General features: G+C 44.6%; 2 protein-coding genes and 1 pseudogene across 15 annotated transcripts in view; 2 read left to right on the top strand and 1 right to left on the bottom strand.

Annotated features, from left to right (window-relative positions):
- ANAPC1 (anaphase promoting complex subunit 1) overlaps positions 1-9,132 on the bottom strand; it is a 116,835-nt gene extending 107,703 nt beyond the window's left edge. For 3 of the 13 annotated variants that reach the window (XM_016949243.4, XM_063789427.1, XM_063789428.1), the window contains exons 1-3: positions 8,701-9,023; positions 5,345-5,581; positions 4,043-4,204 (exon numbers count right to left, since the gene is read on the bottom strand). In XM_016949243.4, coding sequence (XP_016804732.3) covers positions 4,043-4,204; positions 5,345-5,557 — 375 coding nt within the window. In that variant the 5' untranslated portion in view covers positions 5,558-5,581; positions 8,701-9,023. Of the gene's footprint in view, positions 1-4,042; positions 4,263-5,224; positions 5,582-8,700 lie in introns of all 13 variants that reach the window. The other 10 variants (XM_063789432.1, XM_063789433.1, XM_063789430.1 and 7 more) reach the window with 8 other exon arrangements.
- Positions 9,014-26,935, top strand: part of MERTK (MER proto-oncogene, tyrosine kinase) — a 146,290-nt gene continuing 128,368 nt past the window's right edge. Inside the window, exons 1-3 of one of the 2 annotated variants that reach the window (XM_515690.8) lie at positions 9,014-9,215; positions 20,346-20,430; positions 21,964-23,534. In XM_515690.8, coding sequence (XP_515690.5) covers positions 22,691-23,534 — 844 coding nt within the window. In that variant the 5' untranslated portion in view covers positions 9,014-9,215; positions 20,346-20,430; positions 21,964-22,690. Of the gene's footprint in view, positions 9,216-20,345; positions 20,431-21,963; positions 23,535-23,678; positions 23,878-26,935 lie in introns of those variants that run through there. The other variant, XM_054678732.2, reaches the window with a different exon arrangement.
- Positions 12,459-13,461, top strand: LOC107966565 (eukaryotic translation elongation factor 1 epsilon-1-like; annotated as a pseudogene).

Raw genomic sequence — 26,935 nt, 5'->3', positions numbered from 1 at the left:
GAACTGCTGGATCATAATGGTAATTCTAAGTATAACTTTTCTTTTAAGAGATGGGGTCTCACTCTGTCACCCAAACTGCAATGCAAGGCATGATTCTAGCTCGCAGCAGCCTAGAACTCCTGGGTTCACGTGACCCCCCTGCCTCAGTCTCCTGAACAGCTTGGGAGTACAGGCATGCACCACCATGCCTGGCTACATGTATAACTTTTTGAGAAATTGCCAAACTTTTCCACAGCAGCTATGTTACATTCCCATCAGCAATGCACAGGAGTTCCAATTTCTGGACATCCTCACCAACATTTGTTATGTTTCTTTAATAACAGCCAACCTAGTAAAGTGGTATCTCATTGTGGTTGTAATCTGCATTTGCCTAATGATTAGCGAAGCTGAGCATCTTTTCATGTGCTTATCGACCATGTGTGCATCTTTAGAAAAATGTCCATTTAAGTCCTTCTGCCCAATTTTTTAATTGGGTAGTTTGTTTTATTGTTGAGTTGTGGGAGATTTTAATGGTTAAGAAATGAAAATTCAGGAAGAAAACCATGCATGAGAGCTGTGCTCCAACCTGAAATGTCCAAAATCTACAATGCACCGATTACAGTCTCAACTTCCTTTGATGAAATCCCATCCTCTCAGCCTCTAAAAGTAAATATTTTAACATCTCTTTTATCCCTGATATCTAAGAGATCACTAACCCCTTCCACATCTCCCTCTGCTTTATCACCCCTTCTTTGCCAAGGCACCAATCTTTTACCTGAACAGTCACAAAATAGTGCCCCTGACAACAGTCTCCCTCCTCTCCAGTCAATCCTATATATATATTGCTAACAAAGCAATCTCTTCTCAAAACACAAAATTGATCGCTTCCATTTTAAAATCCTTGGCAGGCTCCCTTCAGCACACAGTTTAAAATACAAATTCCTTGGTTTATATACAAGGCCCTTTGGTCTGTATACTGCCAGCATCCACTTGCATCTCTCCACACCCACACTTTGTGTACAGCCATTCTGAAGTTTAAAAAGTCATCTTTTTCCATAATTCTTTTTGCTGTGATTTCCTCTGCCTAGAATGCCCTTCTGCCACCATTTTATAACACAAATAGCATCTTCTTTGAAAAACCCTCCCTTTGGCACTCAGTCCTTTGGGCTCTCATCACTCTGTGGACAGGTAGTTATTATACAGCATTCAGAATACAGCATTTCAGGTGATCTGTTTGTTCTCCTTTCTAGGTTATGAGTCCTTCAATGGCAGAAACTACATTCACCTTTGTAGTCCCAGCAGCCCCAGCATAATGTCTGAAACAGAGTGAGACTAAATACTTGCAGAAGACCAGGCAGAGTGGCTCACGCCTGTAATCTCAGCACTTTAGGAGGCCAAGCCAGGAGGATCACTAGAGCCCAGGGGTTCAAGACCAGCCTGGACAACATAGTGAGACCCCCATCTCTATTAAAAAACAAAAAGAATAAATGAAAAAATAAAAAGAACAACCAAAAAAAAAAATACTTGCAGGATAGGTAAAACAATGAACAGATAAAATCTGAGTCACATATACCTGATATTATTTCATAAACAAAATAGAAAATTATCTTTCTCCATATTAGCAAGAAGATTAAGTAACAATATATTTTCCAGATCAAAAGACTGAAATTCCAAATCTTACAATTACACTTACAAGTGATCTTAAGATAAAGGAGATAATATATCTAACTGCACTTCCATAGAATCTAGTAAATAGGCAACTGTTCTTGGAGAAATTAAGATGAAGATATAGAAGCAAAGAACTACTTGGATATCATCAAATGCACTTTTCACATCTATACTAACTATATGAATTATATGGGAAAAAAATTACCATCAAAAAGATCACTGGCTTCAACACTCCAGGACACAAATGCTTTCACATATGCCCTCAAATGTTGGAATAATGATTCAGTTTATCCTTTCCAATAAATAGTTACAATACAGTACTCATCAGGAAATAGTTAATGTTAGGCGGGAGGAGTGGGAGGAAGCAGTATCCAGATACAAAGATTTCAGCATTTACAAAAATGAAACTTAACATTAGTCAAAGCCTCCAAAACCTCTTGTCAACCCTAATTCAACTAAAATAAATGCATTAGTTCTTCCTCCAACTTTTTGTTATAAAAATTTTCAGTAAGAAAAGTTGAAATAATGCAGCAAACATATTTCACCTAAATCCAACAATCATGAAAATTTTGCCATATTTGTTTGTGTGTGTGCATTTGTGTACATATGGGATTTTTGGAATGGGAATGCTGACTGTCTAAAAATAAATTGCACACACATCATGACATTTCACCCCTAAATACTTCACCATGCCTTTTCTAAAAATAAAGATGTTCTCCTATAAAACCATAAAATCATCATCCCTGAGAAAAAAATAATACTTCTCTAACATCAGCTACTGGCCAGTAATTTTCAACTTTCCCAAATTTTCCCCAAAAATATCTTTTTAGCTAGTTTTCTAAAACCAGGACTCAATCAAAGTTCATTTAACAAGGATCAAAAAATACTGCATTTGGTGATGTCTCTTTAGTCTCTTTCAATGTAGAACAGTCCCCATCTTTTTTTCTTTCTCCGTGACTTTTTTAAAGAAACCAGAATGTAGACTATAAACTTTTTATAATGGAAAATTTCAAATAAATACAAAGTAAACAGAATAGGATAATGAATCCCCATGAGCCAGTTTTAATAATTATCAAGCTTGGCTGGGCATGATGGCTCACGCCTGTAATCCCAGCACTTTGGGAGGCCGAGGTGGGTGGGTAGATCACAAGGTCAGGAGATCGAGACCATCCTGGCTAACACAGTGAAACCCCAGCTCTACTAAAAATATAAAAACAAAATTAGCCGGGTGTGGTGACGGGCACCTGCAGTCCCAGCTACTCGGGAGGGTGAGGCGGGAGAATGGCATGAACCTGGGAGGCAGAGCTTGCAGTGAGCTGAGATCATGCCACTGCACTCCAGCCTGGGTGACAGAGCAAGACTCCATCTCAAAAAACAAATAAATAAATAAACAATAATAATAATAATAAAGCTTTAGCCATTCCTAGCTATCCATTTCCTTATCTCATGGTATTTTAAAATATAATTCTCTATTGCCTATATTTCCTATAAACAGGAAGTTAGGTCTAAATATTCATATTTTTGGGAAGAAAACTTAGATGACATCATGTACTTCATTCTGTATTATAGCTAGAAGCACATAATACTCCTTCATGTCACTACTAATTATGCTAAACTCAATCACTTGATTGAGGTGGAGACTGACAAATAACTCTAAAGTAGAGGTACATTTGTTCCTGTGGATTACCAGGTAATCCACAGGGTGATGTGTTGGTGCCATGGTAATATTCTTTCAACCAACAGTGTTAGTATCCATTTACAATCCTTGTTGGAATCAATTATTGCACTGGAGGTTACAAAATGGTGATATTCTAATTCTACAATTCCTTTTACATTTATTAGCTAGCATTCTTCTCTAAGTACAAGTTTTCCTTCATCAAATGGAGATGAACTGCATGTCTTCCTGAAAAAATATGGCAAATGCTTAATTCTTTCCCTTTCATTATCAACTTTCAGAACAGTTAGTTATAACAGCCAACTGCAATGGCTGCAAAGCAGATTTTTTCCTTTCTCTCTACCATTATGAATCCCACGATTTTTATTTATTCAAATCTTTGCAATCAATTATAGTAATCATGTGTTAAAATATTTCTGTACTCTTCATGTTTTATAGGTTTTTGCTGGCAATAACAAATTGAATTACATAAGGACAGAGTGTTTAAAGATTACCATTAAAGTGACAAAGGAGAGTGTAAAAAAAGTGATGATATATAAAATAAAATTAAATTTTTATTTTCCTGCCATTATCTTCACATTACATTATGTCATGTTACAACGTACACCCAGCTGCTGAGATCATTATGCTGGTTTTATCATTTCTGTTAAATTTTAAAACAAAACTTTTTTTAAATTGCATTAAATAGTGAATCAAATGCTAAAATTCAAATCAACTCACCTGCTGAACAGGACTGTCAACTGTAAATGCTTTATAAACTGCCAATGCCTGGCTTTTACTTCCTTTGCTCCATATCACCATATTTCCAGCAACATAGAGTTCCTCATCATAGTCCACATCTTCTCCAATTTCACTTACTCCTTTCCTTAACTGCCAGCTTTCCTTTAAAATTAACACATGTAAAACATATTCAAGCACTCTTTTTTTGTTCTTCAAAAATCTGGAACAAAATTTATTTGCCCATGGAGTAAGACTCAATTCAAACACAACTCCTACAAAGTTTGGTACACTGATTAACAGAGGATGTGGATATATGCATTACACTACAGAATTACATGAAGAATTTACTCAATCATTCTCTATATTGAATGTTTTATATGATTCCTCTATATTACTCTGCCAAAAACAAAAACGAACAAAAAGTACACCTTCTCTATAGTTCCAAAAGTCAAATCACATGCTTGGGAGACTAAAAGGACATATTAAGTATATGAGGTAGGGTAGGGAAAGGACAGTGAGGTGCGCGTGGAATCACTCGGGGAGTTCACGCACAAATGCAGACTTCCTGCTTCGCAATCACATACATATTCACCTTCTTTTCCTTTGTCCCACCCACCAAAATGAATGGAAGAAAGAGAAGTTTCCATTTGTAACTACATAGGCTTTCCCTCCCCGAGATTTTGGTATCCCAAAGGGATATGACAATGGAATAAGGCAGGAGGGATTCATTTTCTGACACACACTTAACATCTCATTCCCCTACTTAAGAACTATTACTCGCCGGGTGTGGTGGCTCACGCCTGTAATCCCAGCACTTTGGGAAGCCGTGGCAGGTGGATCACCTGAGGTCTGGAGTTTGAGACTAGCCTGACCAACATGGAGAAATCCCACCTCTACTAAAAAAATACAAAATTAGCTGGGCGTGGTGGCACATGCCTGTAATCTCAGCTACTCGGGAGGCTGAGGCAGGAGAATCGCTTGAATCCAGGAGGCAGAGGTTGCGGTGAGCTGAGATCGCACCAGTGCACTCCAGCCCGGGCAAAAAGAGCAAAACTTCATCTCAAACAAAAAAATTGAAAAATAAAAAATAAATAAAACCACAAGTTATAGACGGTATCTAAATAAGTCGCTATGACAATGTAATAAAGTCATTATTTTCAACATTTATTGAAATTACCACACCTTAACTCTACCCTAGAAGTGGCATCACACCGATCTCTCAGTTGCATCTTAGTAGCCTTAAATTACAAGTAGATTATATCACTCTACATTTCAAAAACACAATGGGAAACTCAATGGAACCTTCTGTTTCTCGTGGATTGTAACCTCCTGAAGGGATCCCACCAAGCCAGCAGCACCATCAGAAGACCATAATTCAGAAGCTGGCTGCAGCTGGCGAAGTTGAAGGTTCAAAGCATTAGGGTGGTGCTTGCAGTGGTCTCGACCAAAAGGAACAAATTCCTGCAAATCCCTTGCTGCAATCATCGTTGTCCTTTCTTCATAGAAGTTCGACATGGGTTCCAAATATCAACATTATTTCTGTATGAATTCAAACACATTCTGGTCAGCTTCCAGACTCAAAACTAGAATAAAAATACCATAAACACACAAGTCATTAATCCTAACATGGGTGTCAAGTAATTATATCAGATTGGTAAGTATATAAGTTGGTCATAACATAAAAGGGCATTCTAGATCTGATTCAGACAGTTGCAATTATCACATTTTAGCCACAGACTGACAGTTACCACTACAGGAAACCACTGAGATGCAACAAGTACTTATGTCCCGCACCACCTATCCTGTGTTTCCCACTACTATACGCTAATTTTTCCATACTTTATATATGAAGTATTTAGACAAGTTGTACTCTATGGTCCCATAACTACATGGCTTCTCAACATTTAAGGTCATTTCTGGTTAGATGCCAGAACCTCATTTGAAAAGTACATCTAAGGGATCATTGTCATATTGGAATAAAACAATAAAAAACCACACATTACTCTAATTCATCAGAGGTTGAACTGCTTTCAGCTGACCAATCTACAAAAGACATAGGTTTTCAAATGTCTTAAGTAGCTGTGACACCCCCAATCCCACCTAAATATATAACTACAATCAATTTCAATTATTGGTCGAAACCCAAAGAACCGAGGCATGAATAACTCTAGCCATGGAACAGTTATGCTTGCAGATTTAAGGGTACTAGGTTTTAATTAATTATTACATCTAATTAATCTAATTATTAATCTATTACAGTACAGTTTATTACTAAAAAAAATGTGGATGAACTGTTAAAGCCTTCATCACAAGGTTAGGAAGCAGCCAGGCTTTAGACAAAAGTACAGATAAGCATAATTAGATTGCCCTTTGATCCACTTTCCTGTACCTGTTTATATATACCATGTTCCTATAGACAGCATTTTTAATGTTAGGAGCCTAAGACTTTTGAGATGATGCAAGCTAGTCTTAAGACCCCATCAAGGAACCACATTAGCATGAGAATGTGGTTTATCTCTCTGTCCTATGACTTCATCCTTCATTCTCTGACCAATCAATACCTTAGCCCACTACCCTCTCTTTAAAACCTCTGGGCCAGGCGCGGTGGCTCACGCCTATAATCCCAGCACTGTGGGAGGCCAAAGCGGGCGGATCACCAGGTCAGGAGATCGAGACCATCCTGGCTAACATGGTGAAACCCCATCTCTACTAAAAATACAAAAAATTAGCTGGACTTGGTGGCGGGCGCCTGTAGTCCCAGCTACTCGGGAGGCTGAGGCAGGAGAATGGCATGAACCCAGGAGGCGGAGGTTGCAGTGAGCCGAGATCATGCCATTGTACTCCAGCCTGGGCAACAGAGCAAGACTCTGTCTCAAAAAAAAAAACCAAAAACAAAAAAAAAAACCTCTAGACCTTAACTCTTTGGGGAGGCTGACTTGAAGTTTCCTCAGTCTCCTAGTTCGGTGGCCCTGCAAGTAAAACACTTTATCTGCTGCAATCCCCGTTGTTTCCCTGTATTGACTTGCTGCTCATAGGGCAAGAGTCCTATATGGTTACACAAACACCCAAAGCCTATGTAGTTCCTTTGCAGCTCCTCCAAAGCCACAAAGTTATTTTGCTGTGAATTAAATGTTATTCTTGGCCAGGCACGATGGCTCACGCCTGCAATCCCAGCACTTTGGGAGGCCGAGGCGCGAGGATCACCTGAGGTCAGGAGTTTGACACAAGCCTGGCCAACATGGTCAAACCCTGTCTCTACTAAAAATACAAAAAAAAAAAAAAATTACTCAGGCATGGTGTGGGCGCCTGTAATCCCAGCTACTTGGGAGGCTAAGGCAAGAGAATCGCTTCAACCTGGGAGGCAGAGGTTGCAGTGAGCCGAGATTGCGCCATTGTACTCCAGCCTGGGGGACAAGAGCAAAACTCCGTCTCAAAAAAAAAAAAAAGAAAAGTTATTCTGGATATAATTATGTCACAAAACATGACACAAGTTTTGTTCTTCCTCCTGCTAGAAATAAATGAGTACTGGGACACTTGAACTTGGAACACAAGTAAAAAGTGCCTTATAAAACTTACAAGGGGCAGGGCGTGGTGGCTCACGCCTGTAATCCCAGCACTTTGGGTGGCGGAGACGGGTGGATCACGAGGTCAGGAGTTCAAGATCAGCCTGGCCAAGATGGTGAAACCCCATCTCTACTAAAAATACAAAAATTAGCCAGACAGTGATGGCGGGCGCCTGTAATCCCAGCTACTTGGGAGGCTGAAGCAGAGAATTGCTTGAACACGGGAGCCAGAGGTTACAGTGAGCTGAGATGGCGCCACTGCACTCCAGCCTAGGAGACAGAACAAGACTCCTCAAAAAAAAAAAAAAAAAAAAAAACCCCACAAAAAAAAAAACCTTAAAAGAAAACAAAATTCAGCTGGTCTTCCTATATTTTATTCAACAGAATAACCAACATCAACGAACTTTTGACTTTATGAAACTTTAGTTCTGCAATTTTATAATGTTATTTTCTTATAACTTTGAGAGAAAATTACAGAATTGTTAAAGAATTATCATTTTGTACCGATTAATGCCACATATTTAATACTTTTTCAGTACCCCAAACTTTTAGAAATGTTTTTACTTGTTAGGTGCAACATAAACAGCTACACGTAAAAATACTATTAAATTTATATGCTATAAATAACAGTATCAGCAATGATTCCCACAAACACTACCCTGCCAAAAAAAAAAAAAAAAGAGAGACCCAAATGCACACTAACGGGAGCTTAAGTCTCCACAAGAGCTTCCCCAGCCTTTCTAGAGGACAGTGAAAACAGGCTGAGAGCCCGAGGCTCAGAAAAACAGCTCAGAGGGGCTGGACGCCAGTCTAGAAGCTGAGGCTGCACATGGGATGCTGCGCACAGCTCAGGAAAGAGGTTGGCAAGCAGGAGCCGGAAGGAGCACCCCAGCCCGCAGGCCAGGAGCCCCCTCAGCCCCGGGGCACGCTCAAGGCCCTCCCTCGGGTTCCCAGTCCCTCGGGTTCCCAGTCCCTCGGGTTCCCAGTCCCCCGGGTTTCCAGACCTACGGCCACCAGGGGAGGCTCGGCCTCGGGACAGGTGGGAGTCACGCGGCGCGCGACAGACCACCAAGTGCTGCGGTACGGCGCCCGCACCTGTATAACTCGGGACGCGTCAGGCGCGGCGAGCCCCGGCTGCTCCCCGGAGGCGCAGGGGCCGAGGAGGCCCGAGGGCAGCGGCGGGGTCCTTCACAGTGACTCTTCGGCCACAGCAGCTTCTCATTCCCTCTCCCTCCCCTATTCCGGAGGAAGAACGGGCAACAGCAGCGGGCTCGAGTGCTAATGGCAGGAAGGCGTGCGAGACGTTCAAATGGACGCATCCATCTTGACTTTCCCGTCTTGCCTCGCGCCGGGGCGGGGCATCGCGGGAGGCGCGCGGCGTCCTAGCAGTCCCGGCGCCTGCGCTGTTGAGGGAAGACCGCGGCGGGGTACAACTTGGGGGCTATTTCCACCTTCCGTGCGACTGATGCGAACCCCGAAGCCGGATTCTGTCTGCTACAGTCCTGGCGTCCAAGTTCTCTTTAGTTCATGTCACTAGGGACCTGAACTGCCTTACAGATCTCAGGGTTTTTTCTTCTGGTTTCGCTTCCGCCTCCTGACCCCACGTGGAGGTAGGCACCTCAGGCTGAGGGTGGGGAGCAGGGGTTGCTGATTTTCTCTACGTGCAGTGAATGCTCTATGCCTTTTTCGGTCCATACTCTTCGAAGAGTGGATGAACTGTGTGAAGGTCCTCACAGAAACGTTGCTTGCAATTCCCAGATTCAGAGACACTTCTTGAGGCGATTCAAAGACCCACGTTAAGAACCCCAGCGGCCACTCGCGCCTGTAATCCCAGCACTTTGGGAGGCGAGGCGAGAGGATTGCTGGAGCCCAAGAGTTTGAAACCAGCCTGGGCAATATAGCGAGACCCTGTCTCCACAAAAGAAAAATTTTAAAAATTAGCCTGGCGGCGTGGTGCGCACCTGTAGTCCCAGCTGCTTGGGAGTCTGGAGGATCACTTGAACCGGGAGTTTGAGGCCACAGTGAGCTATGATCGCGCCACTGCACTCCATCCAGCCTGGGCAACAGAGCAAGACCTTGTCTCAAAAAAAAAAAAAAAAAAGAATGGGTTATAGGAGAAAGGTTAGAAACAAAGATTCATGAAACAGTTAAAGTTAAATACAAATATACCTAATTGATATTTTAAACTTTTGTTTATGTGTGTGTGTGTGTTTCTTGAGACAGAGTCTTGCTCTTTCGCCCAGGCTGGAGTGCCGTGGCACAATCTCGGCTCACTGCAACCTCCGCCTCCCGGGTTCAAGCGATTCTCCTGCATCAGCCTTCCAAGAAGGTGGGATTACAGGCGCCCGCCACCACGTCCAGCTAATTTTTGTATTTTTAGTAGAGACAGGGTTTCACCACGATGGCCAGGCTGGTCTCGAACTCCTGACCTCGTGATCCTCCCGCCTTGGCCTCCCAAAGTGCTAGGATTACAGGCGTGAGCCACTGCGCCCGGCCAATATTTTAAACTTTTTTTAAAAAAAAAAGTTTAACAACCCCATCAAAAAGTGGGCGAAGGACATGAACAGACACTTCTCAAAAGAAGACATTTATGCAGCCAAAAAACACATGAAAAAATGCTCACCATCACTGGCCATCAGAGAAATGCAAATCAAAACCACAGTGAGATACCATCTCACACCAGTTAGAATGGCAATCATTAAAAAGTCAGGAAACAACAGGTGCTGGAGAGGATGTGGAGAAATAGGAACACTTTTACACTGTTGGTGGGACTGTAAACTAGTTCAACCCTTGTGGAAGTCAGTGTGGCAATTCCTCAGGGATCTAGAACTAGAAATACCATTTGACCCAGCCATCCCATTACTGGGTATATACCCAAAGGACTATAAATCATGCTGCTATAAAGACACATGCACACATATGTTTATTGCGGCACTATTCACAATAGCAAAGACTTGGAACCAACCCAAATGTCCAACAACAATAGACTGTTGGAACATTTCCAACAATGTTGGAAATGTTCCAACAGTCCCAAATGTTCAATTCCAACAATGAGAACACATGGACCCAGGAAGGGGAACATCACACTCTGGGGACTGTTGTGGGGTGGGGGGAGGGGGGAGGGATAGCTTTAGGAGATATACCTAATGCTAAATGATGAGTTAATGGGTGCAGCACACCAGCATGGCACATGTATACATATGTAACTAACCTGCACATTGTGCACAAGTACCCTAAAACTTAAAGTATAATAATAAAAAAAAGTTTAGATTTACAGAAAAACTGCAGCTAGTCCAAAAATTTCCCACATACCCTATACCCAGTTTCTACATCCAGTTTCCCTATTATTAGTATTTTACATTAGTATAGTACATTTGTTAAAATTAATGAAATATCAACACATTATTAGTAATTAAAATTCATACTTTATTCAGTTTTTTTTTAAGAGAGTCTTGCTGTGTTGCCTAGGCTAGAGTGCATTGGCACAAACACAGCTCACTGCAGCCTTGAACTCCTGTGCTCAAGCAGTCCTCCTGCTTCAACCCCCCAAGCAGATGGGACTCCAGGTGCAAGCCACTGCATTAGTTTGTAGAATATCCCTTAACTGAAATTTGTCTGATGTTTCTTCATGATTAGCCTGGGGATATGGATTTCAGGAAGGAAGATCATAAAGTGTCATTTTCATCACAGCATATCAAAGGTACTTATCAACAGTATCACTTATCGCTGCTGATGTCAACCTTGATCACCTGACTGAGATAGTGTTTGTCAGATTTCTCTACCATGATGTTACATTTCCCCACTTTCCGTATTGTACTCTTCGGAAGGAAGACAATATGTGCAGCCCTCAGTTACAGAGTGAGGCCAGTTGATTTTGTTGTTTTACAAACTTGCAAAAGCAAATGAAGGAGGGAAGCATCTTTTCAACAGTTAGTGTTGTAATATTTGTATATTCAGATAGAAAAAATGAATCTTGATTCATACTACACACCATATACAAAAATTTAAGTGCATCAAAGACCCAGATATGAGAGTAAAGCTGCCGGGCGCGGTGGCTCACACCTGTAATCCCAGCACTTTGGGAGACCAAGGCAGGCGGATCACCTGAGGTCAGGAGTTCAAGACCAGCCTGGCCAACATGGTGAAACCCCATCTCTACTAAAAATACAAAAAATAAATAAATAAATAAAATAGCCAGGCGTGGTGGCAGGCGCCTGTAATCCCAGCTACTCAGGAGGCTGAGACAGGAGAATCACTTGAACCTGGGAAGCGGCGGTTGCAATGAGTCGAGGTCACGCCATTGCACTCCAGCCTGGGGTACAAGAGCGAGACTTCGTCTCAAAAAAAAAAAAAAAAGAGTAAAGCTATACACTTAGAAGAAAACATAGCTGTAAATCTTCATAACCTTGGATTAGGCAATGATGTCTTAAATATGGTACCTAAAGCACAAGGAACCTAGGGAAAAAATTGATAAGTTGGAGAAAAGTTTTAAATTTTGTGCTTCAAAGGTATTGTCAAGAAAGTGAAAAGACAACTCACAGAATGGGAGAAAAGATTTGCAAATAATCTGATAAGAGTCTGTTATCCAGAATATGTGAAGAAGTCTTACAACTCAACATAAAAAGACAACCCAGTCTAAAAATGGGCAAAGGATTTGAACAGACATTTTGCAAAAAATATATTATACAAGTGGCCAAAAAGGACGATAAAAGATGACCAACATCATTAGTCATTAGGGAAATGTAAGCCAAAACCACTTCACACCCAGTAGGATAGCTATAATCAAAAAGACAGACAATAACAAGTGTTTATGAAGATTTGGAGTTATTTGACCCCTTGTACATAATTGATAGGAATGTAAAATGGTGCAGCTGCTTGGTAAAACAGTTTGACAGGTTCTCAAAAAGTTAAACGTTGGTCTCTTCCAGGAGCTACCGCCAGAAGATGGCGGCAGCCGCCAAGTTGTCACTACTAGAGAAGTCCCTGGGACTGAGTAAGGGGAATAATAAATAAAGTGCTCAGGACGAGTGACAGATTCCGGTTCTTCAAACAAACAATGGTCCAAGTCTAAGAGGATTGACTACTATAGCAGCTCATCTAGTCAAGCAAGCTAACAAAGGATATTTGCTAGGGAGTACTGCAGAAGAAAAAGCAATAGTTCAGCAATGGTTACAATACAGAGTCACTCCAGTAAAAATGATAGCCACACACTGGGTTTTTTTTGTTTTTTTTTTTTTTGAGACGGAGTCTCGCTCTGTCGCCCAGGCTGGAGTGCAGTGGCGCTATCTCTGCTCACTGCAAGCTCTGCCTCCTGGGTTCACGCCATTCTCCTGCCTCAGCCTCCCGAATAGCTGGGACTACAGGCGCCCGCCAACAACGCCCGGCTAATTTTTTTGTATTTTTTTTGTTAGAGACAGGGTTTCACCATGTTAGCCAGGATGGTCTCGATCTCCTGACCTTGTGATCCGCCCACCTCGGCCTCCCAAAGTGCTGGGATTACAGACATGAGCCACCGTGCCCAGCCCACACCCTGTTGAAGGATCTTATTTCATATCTTGAAGATAAAGTCTACCTTACAGGATATAACTACCTTTGCAGATATCCTATTGTACTATGGACTTCATCGCTTTATAGTTGACCTGACAGTTCAAGAAAAGAAGAAATATCTTAATGCGTCTCGCTGGTTTTGTCACATTCAGCATTATCCAGATATCAGGCAACATCTGTCTAGTGTTGTCTTCATCAAGAACAGACTATACACTAATTCCCACTAGAAGCTATCCGTGCCGTACAGGAGATGTATTAAAAATGTTTTAACTGGAAAATGTATTCTGACCACAGGACTAATATAAATTAATATACAGTCATTCATTATTTGTTGAAATCTATAGAATTTTTAAAGTGTCAACTTGTGTCTGAATGTTTTATTTGTTCTTTAGTTGAAGGTTTTTTTTTTTTGAGACGGAGTCTCGCTCTGTCTCCCAGGCTGGAGTGCAGTGGCGCGATCTCAGCTCACTGCAAGCACTGCCTCCCGGGTTCACGCATTCTCCTGCCTCAGCCTCCCAAGTAGCTGGGACTACAAGTACCCACCACCATGCCTGGCTAATTTTTTGTATTTTTAGTAGAGATGGGGTTTCACCATGTTAGCCAGGATGGTCTTGATCTCCTGACCTCGTGATCTGCCCATCTCAGCCTCCCAAAGTGCTGAGATTACAGGCGTGAGCCACCACGCCCGGCCTTTAGTTGAAGTTTTGCAATGTTTTATGTAAAAATTTAACTGCTATTAAAAAAACAGTTGAGATCAAGTTACAAAATTAACCTTGTTTTTAACAAATGACATTTATTTCAATAAAAGTTGCAAATCAGTGGTTTAATCTAAAAAAAAAAAAGGTGTCCTTTCAATGGTTGACATATTTGGCTATTTATTAACCTCTTTCATATTCTCAAATTTCTTTTCCCCTTTTGGGTATTTATGGAAGTTTGTTAAGAACTGTGATTAAAAGAAAAAAAAAAAAAAAAGGCCGGGCACAGTGGCTCACGCCTGTAATCCCAGCACTTTGGGAGGCCAAGGCGGGTGGATCACCTGAGGTCAGGAGTTTGAGACCAGCCTGGCCAACATGGTGAAATCCCCATCTCTACTAAAAATACAAAAAAAAAAATTAGCCAGGCATGGTGGCAGGTGCCTGTAATCCCAGCTACTCAGGAGGCTGAGGCAGGAGAATTGCTTGAACCCAGGAGGCAGAGGTTGCAGTGAGCTGAGATGACGCCATTGCACTCTAGCCTGGGGAACAAGAGCGAGACTTTGTCTCAAAACAAAAACAAAAAAAAAATTCTGTGTGTCTACACTAGATACCCCTAGATGGCACATATAGGTTTGTGACCTATCTGTCTCCAAAGTTGAGAAACAGACAGAAAGAGTTACAAACAAGATATTATAAAAGATTAATTACTATACCTTGCTATTATGAGGAAGGGAAAAGGCTTTTTATTTTTAATTTTTACACACAAAAACAACCACAAGCTTAGGTTTTACAACCTCGGCCACAGGTCCAAAGGAAATTCAGAACTCAAAAACTCACCAATCTAGCAGCAGCTCCATCATGCACACACATTTTTTTTTTTTTAATTTTTTCCCCTTCCTCCCTTCCTTCCTGCCTTCCTTTTCTCCTTTCTTTCTTTCTTTGACATAATTGTGCTCCTAGTGGCAAGCAAACAAGAGAAATACCATAAAGAATGCCAGGAGCTTGCAGTGAGCCAAGATCGCACCACTGCACTCCAGCCTGGGTGACAGAGGAGACTCCGTCTCAAAAAAAAAAAAAAAAAGAGTCATTATTGAGCTCAGTGCATTGGCTCATGCCTGTAATCCCAGCATTTTGGGAGACCGAGGTGGCAGATCACCAGAGATTAGGAGTTCGAGACCAGCCTAGCCAACACGGTGAAACCCCGTCTCTACTAAAAATACAAAAATTTAGCCGGACATAGTGGCTCGTGCCTGTAGTCCCAGCTACTCGGGAGACTGAGACAGAAGTATCGCTTGAACCCACATGGCAGAGGTTGCAGTAAGCTGAGATCTTGCCACTGCACTCCAGCCTGGGCAGAGCAAGACTCTGTCTCAAAAAAAAAAAAAATTATTATTAGTTGATTTCCTGTTGTCTGCCACCTGACAGATCACCAAATCACCAGCCATTCCCAGGAAATGACAAGAGCCAGACCTCTAATTTCAGTGTGTTGTACAGCAAATGGAATCTCTTATGTGTAACATCTCCATTTCTCCAACAAACTATAAGAAGAAGAAACTTATTTCCAAGATGGTTTTGGCAGGTAGAATGGAATCCTTTTGTATGCGCCATCTCAACTCCTCTAAAACTACAAAGACAAAGCACTTAGACTACTGTATTTTGCTCAAGAAACTAAATGGAGTTGCTTACAGGCATTATGTGGTTTCCCAATAAATTATAAGTGCAGTTTCCCAATAAACTACAAAACCTAGACCTCTGTGCTTCTGGTATGTTCTTCAGCATGCTGAATGGAGTCTTCTACATCTGCCATCTCTTGGGAACAGGCCCCAAAATCTGGCCATAAACTGGTCCCAAAACTAGCCACAAACAAAATCTCTGCAGCATGGTGACATGCTCGTGATGGCCTTGACGCCCACGCTGGAAGGTTGTAGGTTTACCGGAATGAGGGCAAGGAACACACCTGACCCACCCAGGGCAGAAAACTACTTACTTAAACCACAAACAATAGCGTGAGCTATCTGTGCCTTAAGGACATGTTCATGCTGCAGATAAGTAGCCAGAGCCCATCCCTTTATTTCGAGGCATCCCTTTGTTTCCCATAAGGAATACTTTTAGTTAATTTATAATCTATAGAAATAATGCTTATCACTGGCTTGCTGTCAATAAATATGTGGGTCAAACTCTGTTCGGGGCTCTCAGCTCCAAAGGCTGTGAGGCCCCTGATTTCCCACTCCACACCCTATATTTCTGTGTGTGTGTCTTTAATTCCTCTAGCCCCACTGGGTTGTGGTCTCCATGACCGAGCTGGTCTCAGCAGCCATCTCTCTCTCTTTTTGTTTTTTTTTTAAAGACAGAGTCTCGCTTTATTACCCAGGCTGGAGTACAGTGGCACAATCTTGGCTCACTGCAACCTCGACCTCCTGGGCTCAAGCGATCCTCCCATCTCAGCCTCCTGAGTAGCTGGGACCACAGGTATGCACCACCATGCCTGGCTAATTTTTGTATTTTTTGTAGAGACGGAGTTTCACCATGTTGCCTGGGCTGGTCTCGAACTCCTGGGCTCAAGCATCTGCCTGCCTCAGCCTCCCATAGTGCTGGGATTACAGGCATGAGCCACTGTGCCCAGCCTACATCCACCATCTCACTTTCCCTCAATCTTCAAGTGCTAGACTTTGTATTTCCAGTATGACTTTATGCTGACTTGAGACCCCTCTAAGCATCATTTCAGTGCCCCAGTGAACCCTAATGTTTAAACATTTGCACATCATAGATATTGTTCAGCATAGTGAAAGGAGTTTTGTACTTATACTATCTCAAGTTTCCAAAAGCTATAAGGGCTAGACACTGATCCTTCCACTTTATTGTTCAACTCTCGAAATGCAGCCTCTACATGCTCTAATAATTGTACTTCCCATATGCAGTTGATTGTGGTGATTTGAGCCTTTTAAACACACAATCTGACTTTGCCTCCCCAACCTCCCCCCAACAAATTACATAAGCTGGATACTAGTATTTCCAGTCTGTTGTTCAGCACATGGAATGAAATGTCCTAGGTTCTCCATCATTACACCCCAACAATTTCAAAAACTGGGCTCTTGGCCTCCTAGTATGTGGTTGAGCATGTTAAAGGAAGTATCATGACAGAACTCTCAATTCCATAACAGACACAAGTGCCAGACAAGGCAACTTCCATTGTACTTCTCAGCACAGTGAAAAAATACACTATCTCTTTTTTTTTTTTTTTTTTTTTTGAGATAGAGTCTCGCTCTGTGGTCCAGGATGGAGTGCAGTGGTGTGATCTCAGCCCACTGCAACCTCACCTCCCAGGTTCAAGTGATTCTCCTGCCTCAGCCTCCCGAGTAGCTAGGACTACAGGCATCCACCACCATGCCCGGCTAATTTTTTTATTTTTTTAAGTAGATACAGGGTTTACCATGTTAGCCAGGCTGGTCTCTAACTCCTGACCTCAGGTGATCTGCCCTCCTTGGCCTCCCAAAGTTCTGGGATTACAGGCATTAGCCACCATGCCTAGCCCACTAGCTCATTTTTCTTTTTTTTTTGAGACGGAGTCTCGCTCTGTCACCCCAGCTGGAGTGCAGTGGTGCCATCTCGGTTCACTGAAACCTTCGCTTCCCAGGTTCAAGCAATTCTTCTGTCTCAGCCTCTTGAATAGCTGGGACTACAGGCATGTGCCACCACGCCTGGCTAATTTTTTTGGTATTTTTAGTGGAGATGGGGTTTCGCCACGTTAGCCAGGATGGTCTCCATCTCCTGATCTCATGGTCTGCCCGCCTTGGCCTCCCAAACTGCTGGGATTACAGGCGTGAGCCACCACACCTGGCCCTAGCTCATTTTTCTAACAAACTGTAACACTTAGATACACTTCTCATGCCTCTTCCAGGATGCTAAATGGGTTGTCACTTACCCACCAACTATAAAAGCTCAACAACTGGCCTTCTGTACCTTGTTCAACACAATGAGGAGCATCTTTAAATGGTGCTGCCCCATTTCCAATGGGATGAGAGTGAGATTTTACTTCCAATGAGTTTTTCAGCCTCATTGGATGGATTATCTTGAAAGACACTCCAAGAAACCACTAAAGGAAATACTTTATTCCAGTATCGTGTTCACTGTGCTGAATGGAGTGTTTTACTTGTACCATTTCACTTTACGACAACTATAAAAGCGATTGTACTGTGAGGGTTAATTCCAGCAGGCCTGAAATTAGCTTGAAGTGTTTTGAAGTTCCTGCATGGCAATGACCCCTGGCCAAGAGCATGACGCATATTGATTAATAATGTTGCTTTTTAACCATCAGTCTGAGGAGCTTCAGGGAAACTTGTACTACCATCAACTTCGCTTTTCGAAAACAATGAGATAAACGATTTGCACCTGGTCTCAGCGAGACCCCTCCACCCCCTGCCACAGGGCTCTGCTGTTGAGGCTGGTTATGCCTGAAGACTATGCCGATGACCAGCAAAATATAAAAATCCCCAGCTGAGACTCCATTTTGGATCCCATTTCCGAGGTGTTCCATGCACACATCAATGGTTTTTGATCCAACAGAGAAAGTGCATCCTGCCACGTTCCTTACAGAAATTAGGACAAAGGAGCTGGCACCTGGCCTATCTGGCCATGAATAGCCTTTGACTGAGATGCTTATTCTTACTTTACTGCTATTTGCTATATTGTGTCCTCTTGCTGTAACAAACTCGAGATGTTGGATCTGGTCAGTAATTTTTTAGCAGTGAAACCGTTTAACTTCCACTTAACGATTATACAACTGGCCGGGCGCAGTGGCTGACACCTGTAATCCCAGCACTTTGGGATGCTGAGGCAGGTGGATCATGAGGTCAAGAGATGGAGGCCATCCTGGCCAACATGGTGAAACCACGTCTCTACTAAAAATACAAAAATTAGCTGGGTGTGGTGGCACACACCTATAGTCCCAGCTACTCGGGAGGTTGAGGCAGGAGAATCGCTTGAATCTGGGAGGCGGAGGTTGCAGTGAGCCAAGATCACGCCACTGCACAACAGCCTGGTGACAGAGCAAGATTCGGTCTCAAAAAAAAAAAAAAAAAAGGCAATTATATGACGGCACTTGTGTATGTGTGTTTGATTCAATATTTCAAATGGTTTACATTACCTAAAATATATGCCCCCAAAAGCCTTAAACCTATACTCCCATTATGTTGTTCAGCACATTGAACAGGGTCTCTTCCATGCACTGTCTGTGTTATGCAAGAAACTACAAGATGCTTGTACTTCCCTCAAGATTTTTGGCATTATGAGTTGACTTTTCTTATGGGCACCATTCCAGTTATCCAGCAAATTTTAAGAACTTGGCACTTACATTTCTAATATATTGCTCAGAATACTGAATGAAGGACAAGAGGTCAAGGGGTTTAGAAGCTGTGGTGTTGAAATACCATTTATAAGGTACCGAAACTACCAAAAGTCATGGCAGGGATAGTGTAAAGGGAGTGACCGTGATGCAGGCACTGCATCTTCAGAGAATTAGGAGAGACTCAGGAGTCTCTACGTGGCTGCAGCAAGCAGGGCTGGTCTAGTCTAATGACATCAGAGTCAAAGCCAGAGACTAGAGAGTAGGGACACATAATGGTCTTAAGACAGCAAAGAGAATCTCACATCCAGACCCAGGGACAGGGAGGTGAGTGTAGGAAGCATGGTTCACCAAAGGAAAACCAGGCTGCTGTTACTAGAGTATTGTGGTATGGATGCTAGCTGCTGGGTGAGTGAGTGCCAAAGTGGTCCGAAGTGCCAAAGTGGTCTGAAGATTGCTTTTTTTTTTTTTTTTTTTTGAGACGGAGTCTTTCTCTCTGTTGCCCAGGCTGGAGTGCAGTGGCACCATCTTAGCTCACTGCAACCTCTGCCTCCCAGGTTCAAACAATTCTCCTGCCTCAGCTGGGATTACAGGCATGCGCCACCACAGCCAGCTAATTTTTGTATTTTTAGTAGAGACAGTGTTTCACCATGTTGACCAGGCTGGTCTCGAACTCCCGACCTCAAGTAATCTGCCCACCTTGGCCCCCCAAAGTGTTGGGATTACAGGTGTGAGCCACTGTACCCAGCTGATGGGATAGAAGATTTCTGAGGGAGGTGAACTGGGGGGTCTACATGGTAGACTAGAGGCAGGAGGGGGAAATAAATTACAGGTATAGCTGTAGACAGAGCTGAAAGGGGTAGGGGACAGGGTAAGAGGACAAAGAGAAGCAAGGTATGGGTTTAGACATAGGGTCATTGAGGACTACGTCTTCACACATTTCATTTGTGTGTGGCCTGGCACGCTCCTGTGGGACCTTCCATTGGAAGCCTCAAGTCCTGTCACTGATACGTTGAACATGTTTGACACATAGATTGTGACCACAATGCCACTTTACCTTGGTTACAGCTCTTTCACACTTGAATCAGTGGGGGTAATCTTCCCTAGCCCTTAGATGAACACTGCAGCAGGCCTTTAACATTCCCTCTTTTTCTTAGGTATTAAACAGTAGGGGCTCCTACTTGTAGCACAGAGTCTTAGCTGACACAGGAGACACAGTGGGCATTGGAGAATGGGTTCCAGGTAAGTGTCTTCTTGTTGAAGTTGCACAACAGCCTTGGAACTAGTTATGTAATATGGGGTCCGGGTTGTTTTTTGTTTGTTTGTCGCTCATATTTTCCTACATGTAGTCTGATCACTTGAATAATTAGGACATTAAATTGCAATATCATTTGGACGCACAAGTACAAAATTAACATTGTAGAGCTGACATCTCACAGTTTAGCTAAATTTTGGCATTTGCAGATTTTTAAAAGCATAATTGCAACTTCTTTGACACTTCTATCTTCAAGAGGTTGGGCTTGAACCTCTATGGCTCCTCCCCATGAGGGTGGGGTTGTGACTGCTTCCATCAAGAGAGTAGGGTGGAGTTATGTGACCTCCGAGGCTAGGACATAAAAGGCCACGAAGCTTCCTCCTTGTTTACTGGAATGCTTGCTCTTGGAGCCCTGAGCTGCCGTGCAAGACTTCCAGCTACTCCAAGGCCACCATGGAGAAGCCTAGTTTAGGTGCTCCAGTTAGTCTGCAGCCCTAGTGCCCAAGTCATCCCAGTGCAGATGGCAGCTATGTGAGTGAATGAGCCTTGAGATCGGGGTTAGCCAACTTTTTATCTAAAGGGCCAGATTGCATGGCTTTGTGGGCCACATAATCTCTGTCACAATTACCAACATGAATGACTGTGTTTCGATAACGATTATTTGCAAAAAGAAGCCATGGGCCCGCAGGTTATAATTTACTTTACATGATTCTAATCCCCAACCATTTGAGCCTAAGGTCCCAGGCAGATATGGAGGAGCAAGGACAACCTATTTCCCCTGTGCTCTGTCCAAACCTCCGATCCACAGAATTCAGGAATCTAATAAAATGGCTGACATTTTACTCCCACTACGTTTGGGGTGGTAAATCAAACACCGGTGGATAGCTGAAGAGTATTGTACACGGCAGGCCTCAACAAGAAAGTGAGATTTGAGCTGACTTGGAGGAGAGCCAACTGGGAAGCTGTGTGTCTAGGGGAAGAGCATTTCAGGCAGAGAGAACAGCCAGTGCAAACCTTTGGGCGGAGGAGTGCTTGGTATATGTGAGCAATAGCAAGGAAATTGCAGGAGAACAGCTCTGCCGAGGTGTCCTTGGCAATCTTGCACATCTCTCGAGGCCATGTAGGCAAGGTATGACCACGGTCTGACCCAAGTCTTGTTGGACTGCCCTGTGATTTCCCCTAAAGCAGGGATAGGTAAGCCTGGTGAGGAGCCACTGGTGGGCAGTTTCCTATCCCTACCCCATGGGAGACTGCTGCAAGGCCATTTCTCTTCCTTCTCCAACGTTTCAGTTGACTGCAGGACTTTCCATATCCCTCCCTCCACCGCCCAGCCCGCTTCCCTCCAAGCATACAGCGGCAGGCTCCTGTGAAGTCTATAAAACTGCTTGGTGTAATTTAGACTTGGCTACTCAGCGGCAGGGCTCATGTTGTCTTATTTATTTATTTATTTATTTATTTATGTTAAATTATGTAGACCCATAGGATAACACTGACCCTTCCAGTTTGGTGTTATCTTGTAGGCCTAAGGATGCATGGAGCTGACACCACACTCATTTTGCTTTTGCTGTCGGTGTAAGTAATAACCTGTCTAAACCCATCTGGGCTGCCTGTCTCCTTCCCGTAGCCAAATCTACGGGAAGTGTCCAGCCAGTGTAGGGGTCAAGGGACCGCTTGACGAGACCAACGTAAATTGAAGAGGCGTAAGGAGATGAGGCCAAAGAGGAAAGGGGACCAGGTCACGTAGAACCTCGTAGACCACTGCAGAACCTTGGCTTATGCAGAGACAGCAGGAACCACTGATAGGTTTAGGGAGATTTGAGGAGAGGGACATGATTTGGCTCATGTTATGTTGTTAAAGGGACCACATTAAAATACATTCATTCTAAAAGTGTTACCTTTAAGAAACTACGTATATAAATTAAGTTACCGTTGCCATTATTAGCGTAAGTAGTTACATTTCTCTTACGATTCACTCTCTGCTACTGCCTCTTGGACCCTGCACACCTTGTGGAGGTCCATGAGAGTAACGTGCTGTGGTTCCCCCTCTCCCCACTCCTGCTCTGCACTTTGTCATTCACGTTCATCTCCCTCCTTGAGTGTCACCTCTCTCTGGCTCGTCACGGAGCCACGGCAAAGCGTCCTTTCCCAGGAACCCCTCCCCCTGGGGAGGTGAGCTCCTCGACGCCAGGGCCGTGTCGCGCACCTCGGGCCGGGTACCCAGGAGGCGCTCGGCGGCGAGCGGAATGGATGTGGAGGAGCGCTCGGCAGGGGGCGGAATGGATGTGGAGGAGCGCTCGGCAGGGGGCGGAATGGATGTGGAGGAGCGCTCGGCAGGGGGCGGAATGGATGTGGAGGAGCGCTCGGCAGGGGGCGCTGCCGCCGTGGCCTCGGCCTCTGGGAGCGGCGCGGCCAGGGTTTTCCGTGTCAGCCAAGCCTGGAATGCGGGGGCGCCTCTGGACCCTCCTCTTGGGTCTGGGGGCTGCCTCGGGCATCCTCTACTCCTCTCCCACCTTCTGTCCTTCCCTATCTCCCACCCACACGTGTGGGGCTCCGGACCCGCGCAGCGGCCAGAGCCTTCTGCTGTGGACCTCCAGTCCACCCCTCCCCTTCACTTCTCTTTCCAGCTCCCTCCGGGTCTCTCAGCCCCCTCCCCTTCCTCTCCGCCCCCTTCCCCGCCGTCCGCCCAGCGGTGGCCTTCGGCCCGCCCCTTCTCTCCAACCCCCTCCCTTTCCCCTTTACGCCTCCCCCTCGTCCTCCCGCCCCCTCCCACCCCAACCTGCTGGGCCCGCCGGGACTCGCCCCCCTGCCCGCTCCTCTCCTCCAGCCCCGGTCGGCCTCGGCTCGGCCCCCGGCCCGCCCCTTCCAGCCCTCGGCACCTCCCGCCGGCCGCTTGGCTCCGCCACTCGGCACTCACTGCCCGGGCCGCCTGGACAGGGAGCTTCGCTGGCGCGCTTGGCCGGCGACAGGACAGGTTCGGGACGTCCATCTGCCCATCCGTCCGGAGAGAAATTACAGATCCGCAGCCCCGGGATGGGGCCGGCCCCGCTGCCGCTGCTGCTGGGCCTCTTCCTCCCCGCGCTCTGGCGTAGAGGTGAGTGCGCCCGGCTGGGGGCCAGGCGATGGGGTGGGGGCTCCCGGGAGGAAGCAGGGGCCTCTGGGGAGGGAGCGCGTCCACAGGGGCGCGCCTGGCTGCTGGACAAGTTTGCAAACACCCTCCACCCACTGCGCTGCCAGAGAAGGGGGCGTAGGCGAACCTACCGTCCACTGACCGCGGCGCCTCAAGCGTCCCGAGGGTACCCAGCCTGGCTTGTGGGTGCGCATCGTGGTGAAGCCGGGTCGGGGTCGGCGTTGCAGGCTCCCCTCTTCACCGCAGAGGAGGAAATCGAGCTCGGCCGGGCGCGCTGCAAGTCCTGAAGTTCCTACGAGTGTGGAACGTAGGTAGCAGGTCTGGTCTGGAATGCGACGAGAACTTTCCACTAGAGTTGCATGGTGGGGCCCCGCTCTGGCCGGAGTTCCGGGGGCCACAGATCCGGTCTCCCGAGGGACCGGCGCGGGGCGAACGAACGGGCTGCGGGAGTCGGAGTCGCAGTCCGGGAGCCGCGATAGACTGAGGCCGAGCGACCGGCCAGGGGGGGACGGCAGTCCTGGCTGCTCCCAATGGGCCCTTACGGGCATTATTAGTATCCCTTTTTAGGGGCACCCAGAGAGTGTGGGAAAAGGGGAGCGTTCTTTTCACTCCTGTTATGGCAGAACAGAACTTACAGTGCTCGGCAGCGTTTACGTTTATCTGGATTCAGCGAAGTGTTGTTACAGGCTTTTTTTTTTTTTTTAATTTGAGACCGAGTCTCGCTGTGTCGCCAGGCTGGAGTGCAGCGGCGCGATCTCGGCTTACTGCAGTCTCCGCCTCCCGGGTTGAAGCGATTCTCCTGCCTCAGCCTCCCGAGTAGCTGAGACTATAGACGCGCGCTACTACGTCCGGCTAATTTTTGTATTTTTAGTAGAGACGGGGTTTCACCATGTTGGCCAGGATGGTCTCGATCTCTTGACCTCGTGATCTGCTCTCCTTGGCCTCCCAAAGTTCTGGGATTACAGTCGTGAGCCACCGCGCCCGGCTTGTTCCAGGCATTTTAATACAAGCTGCTGGACTGATACGTGGAGGCAAGGAAGGCCGGTTTCATTCTGCTTGAACAGCTTATTTGGGGAGTGAGTGATGAACAGATTTCAAGTTTGATCGCTGATGCACTTCTTGAGGAGGCTGGAATAAACTTACCAGGCTTTACCCAAAAGAAAAAGAAAGGGGAAAAATGCTAAATAAACACATTCCAAGTATTTTCTCTTAGCTAAAAGGTTTCTATTTCCATTCAGCATGTAGATTTTCTCTCTTTTGATCGAGAATGCACTTGACTAGCCTTCACCTATTACAGTCAAAGATGTTTTTTAGGAATACCTGGAAAGCTCAGTATATAGTCAAGTAAGTTACTTAAAAGTTTTTCCTTTGAGATTTTCCTTTGAAAGCTCATTTACTCAAATGAAAAATTCTTAAACAGTGCACCCACTTTTTGCACGTTAAATTACATAAGCAATTTATAATTTGGGGCAACATAGCAATTTGAAACAAACTTTAAGAGCCAGGCAAAGAACTAAAGCAGTTCTGTTCTCCACTGCCCCTCCCTCCACCAAACCTTCAAAAATTCCTCAGCATTTCTGCCAGCCCCATTTTTCATAATCTGCTGCAAATCTGTTGTTTGTTGCTACTAGTGAGGACTGGCCGTGAATAGTCTTGGAGGTAGTGAATGTGGTGAGAACTATGGAGAAAGTAATGGGAACAATAGTTTTGTGTTAAATACTTAAAAATTGGAGTGCTTTTGTTTTTCTAAAATTTTAAAAGGCTGTAATAACAAATTTTTGTAGCCGACAATCAACTTTAATCAGACAATCATAAAAAGGCCTTTTAAAATCCACCCAGCTGGAAGAATGAAAAGTTTCACCAATTGTTCTTGCACTTTTTGCTTTTGGTTTTGAACTTTACCTATGAGATGTCTGACAGTTTTACATCTCACCTTGTGAAAAGCTTAAAGAATGGGATTCTCACTGGCAGAATTACAGCACAAAGGAGTGCTGTATGAAGAAATTAAACATGGAAATTAGATTCTTCATCTAATTTTAAGATTTTTCTATTACACATGGTGGGTCTGAGTGCTTTGCTGACCACACAGGGAAGACAGAGAGAGAGAGAGAGACAATGAGAATATGTGTGTAGATTCTACACTGTTAGCAGTATAGAAGAATGGGTAAATAAAATTTAAGCATCACTTTAACCCAGGAATTCCCCTCTGCCCCCCAACACACATACACACTACACGTCTCACAAAGACATGCACACACAGAACTGGAACTGCCAAACCAGGAGCATTTCGAGGCTTTCCAGTCTTTCCTTTCTGCTCAGTCTCTGATGGGGGTGCCATTGAGCAGCAAAATGAGGCAAGCGGTGGCTCTCTGAAGGGCCAGGGAGAGGATGGAGCAAGATAAATATAAATGTGGATAAAAATGAACGCATTATGAGGACTTAGCTCATGACGAGGCTGTGTGTGCAGCTAAACTCAACCCTTAGAGTAAATTAGGCTTTTAAGATTCTTTAATGTTAATATTTCTTTTCCAAACTGATATTGTAACATGTATTCCAGTATATTGTAAACATCTTCCCAGAGGGAACTTTTAAGTTGTTCTGTTGCTTGTGGGCTTTATTCCAAAGGCTTCAAATGCTTTTTGAAAGTACATCGTGCATATTTTAAAAATGAATACTTTTAGAAAATTATTCTGACCCATTGAAGTGCTGAGTGGAATTCTTTTCTTTTCTTTCTTTTTTTTTTTTTTTTTGGCAGGGTCTCATTCTGCCACCCAGACTAGAGTGCAGTGGCACCATCACGGCTCACTGCAACCTCAACCTTCCGGGCTCAAGTGATCCTCCCACCTCAGCCTCCCAAGTAGCTATGACCACAGGCACATACCACCATGCCTGGCTAATTTTTTATTTTTTGTAGAGACAGGGTCTCACTATGTTGCCCAGGCTGGTCTTGAACTCCTGGGCTCAAGCGATCTTCCCACCTTAGCCTCTCAGAGTGTGGGGATTATAGGCATGAGCCACCATGCACAGCTGAATACAATTTTTAAAAAATTAACAATAATTATGTTTTTTTGTTTTTGAGATAGAGTTTCGCTCTTGCTGTCCAGGCTAGAGTGCGATGGCACAATCTCGGCTCACCGCAACTTCCCGCCTCCCGGGTTCAAGCAGTTCTCCTGCCTCAGCCTCCTGAGTAGCTGGGATTACAGGCATGCACCACCACACCTGGCTAATTTTGTATTTTTGGTAGAGACAGGGTTTCTCCGTGTTGGTTAGGTTGGTCTCGAACTCCCAACCTCAGGTGATCTGCCTGCCTTGGCCTCCCAAAGTGCTGGGATTACAGGCATGAGCCACCACACCCAGCCAATAAT

The sequence above is a fragment of the Pan troglodytes genome, chromosome 12 (assembly GCF_028858775.2).
Source record: "Pan troglodytes isolate AG18354 chromosome 12, NHGRI_mPanTro3-v2.0_pri, whole genome shotgun sequence".
In the NCBI taxonomy this organism is placed as follows: Eukaryota; Metazoa; Chordata; class Mammalia; order Primates; family Hominidae; genus Pan; species Pan troglodytes.
Note: the sequence above shows the minus strand (reverse complement) of the source record. Positions and strands in the feature narration are given on the sequence as shown.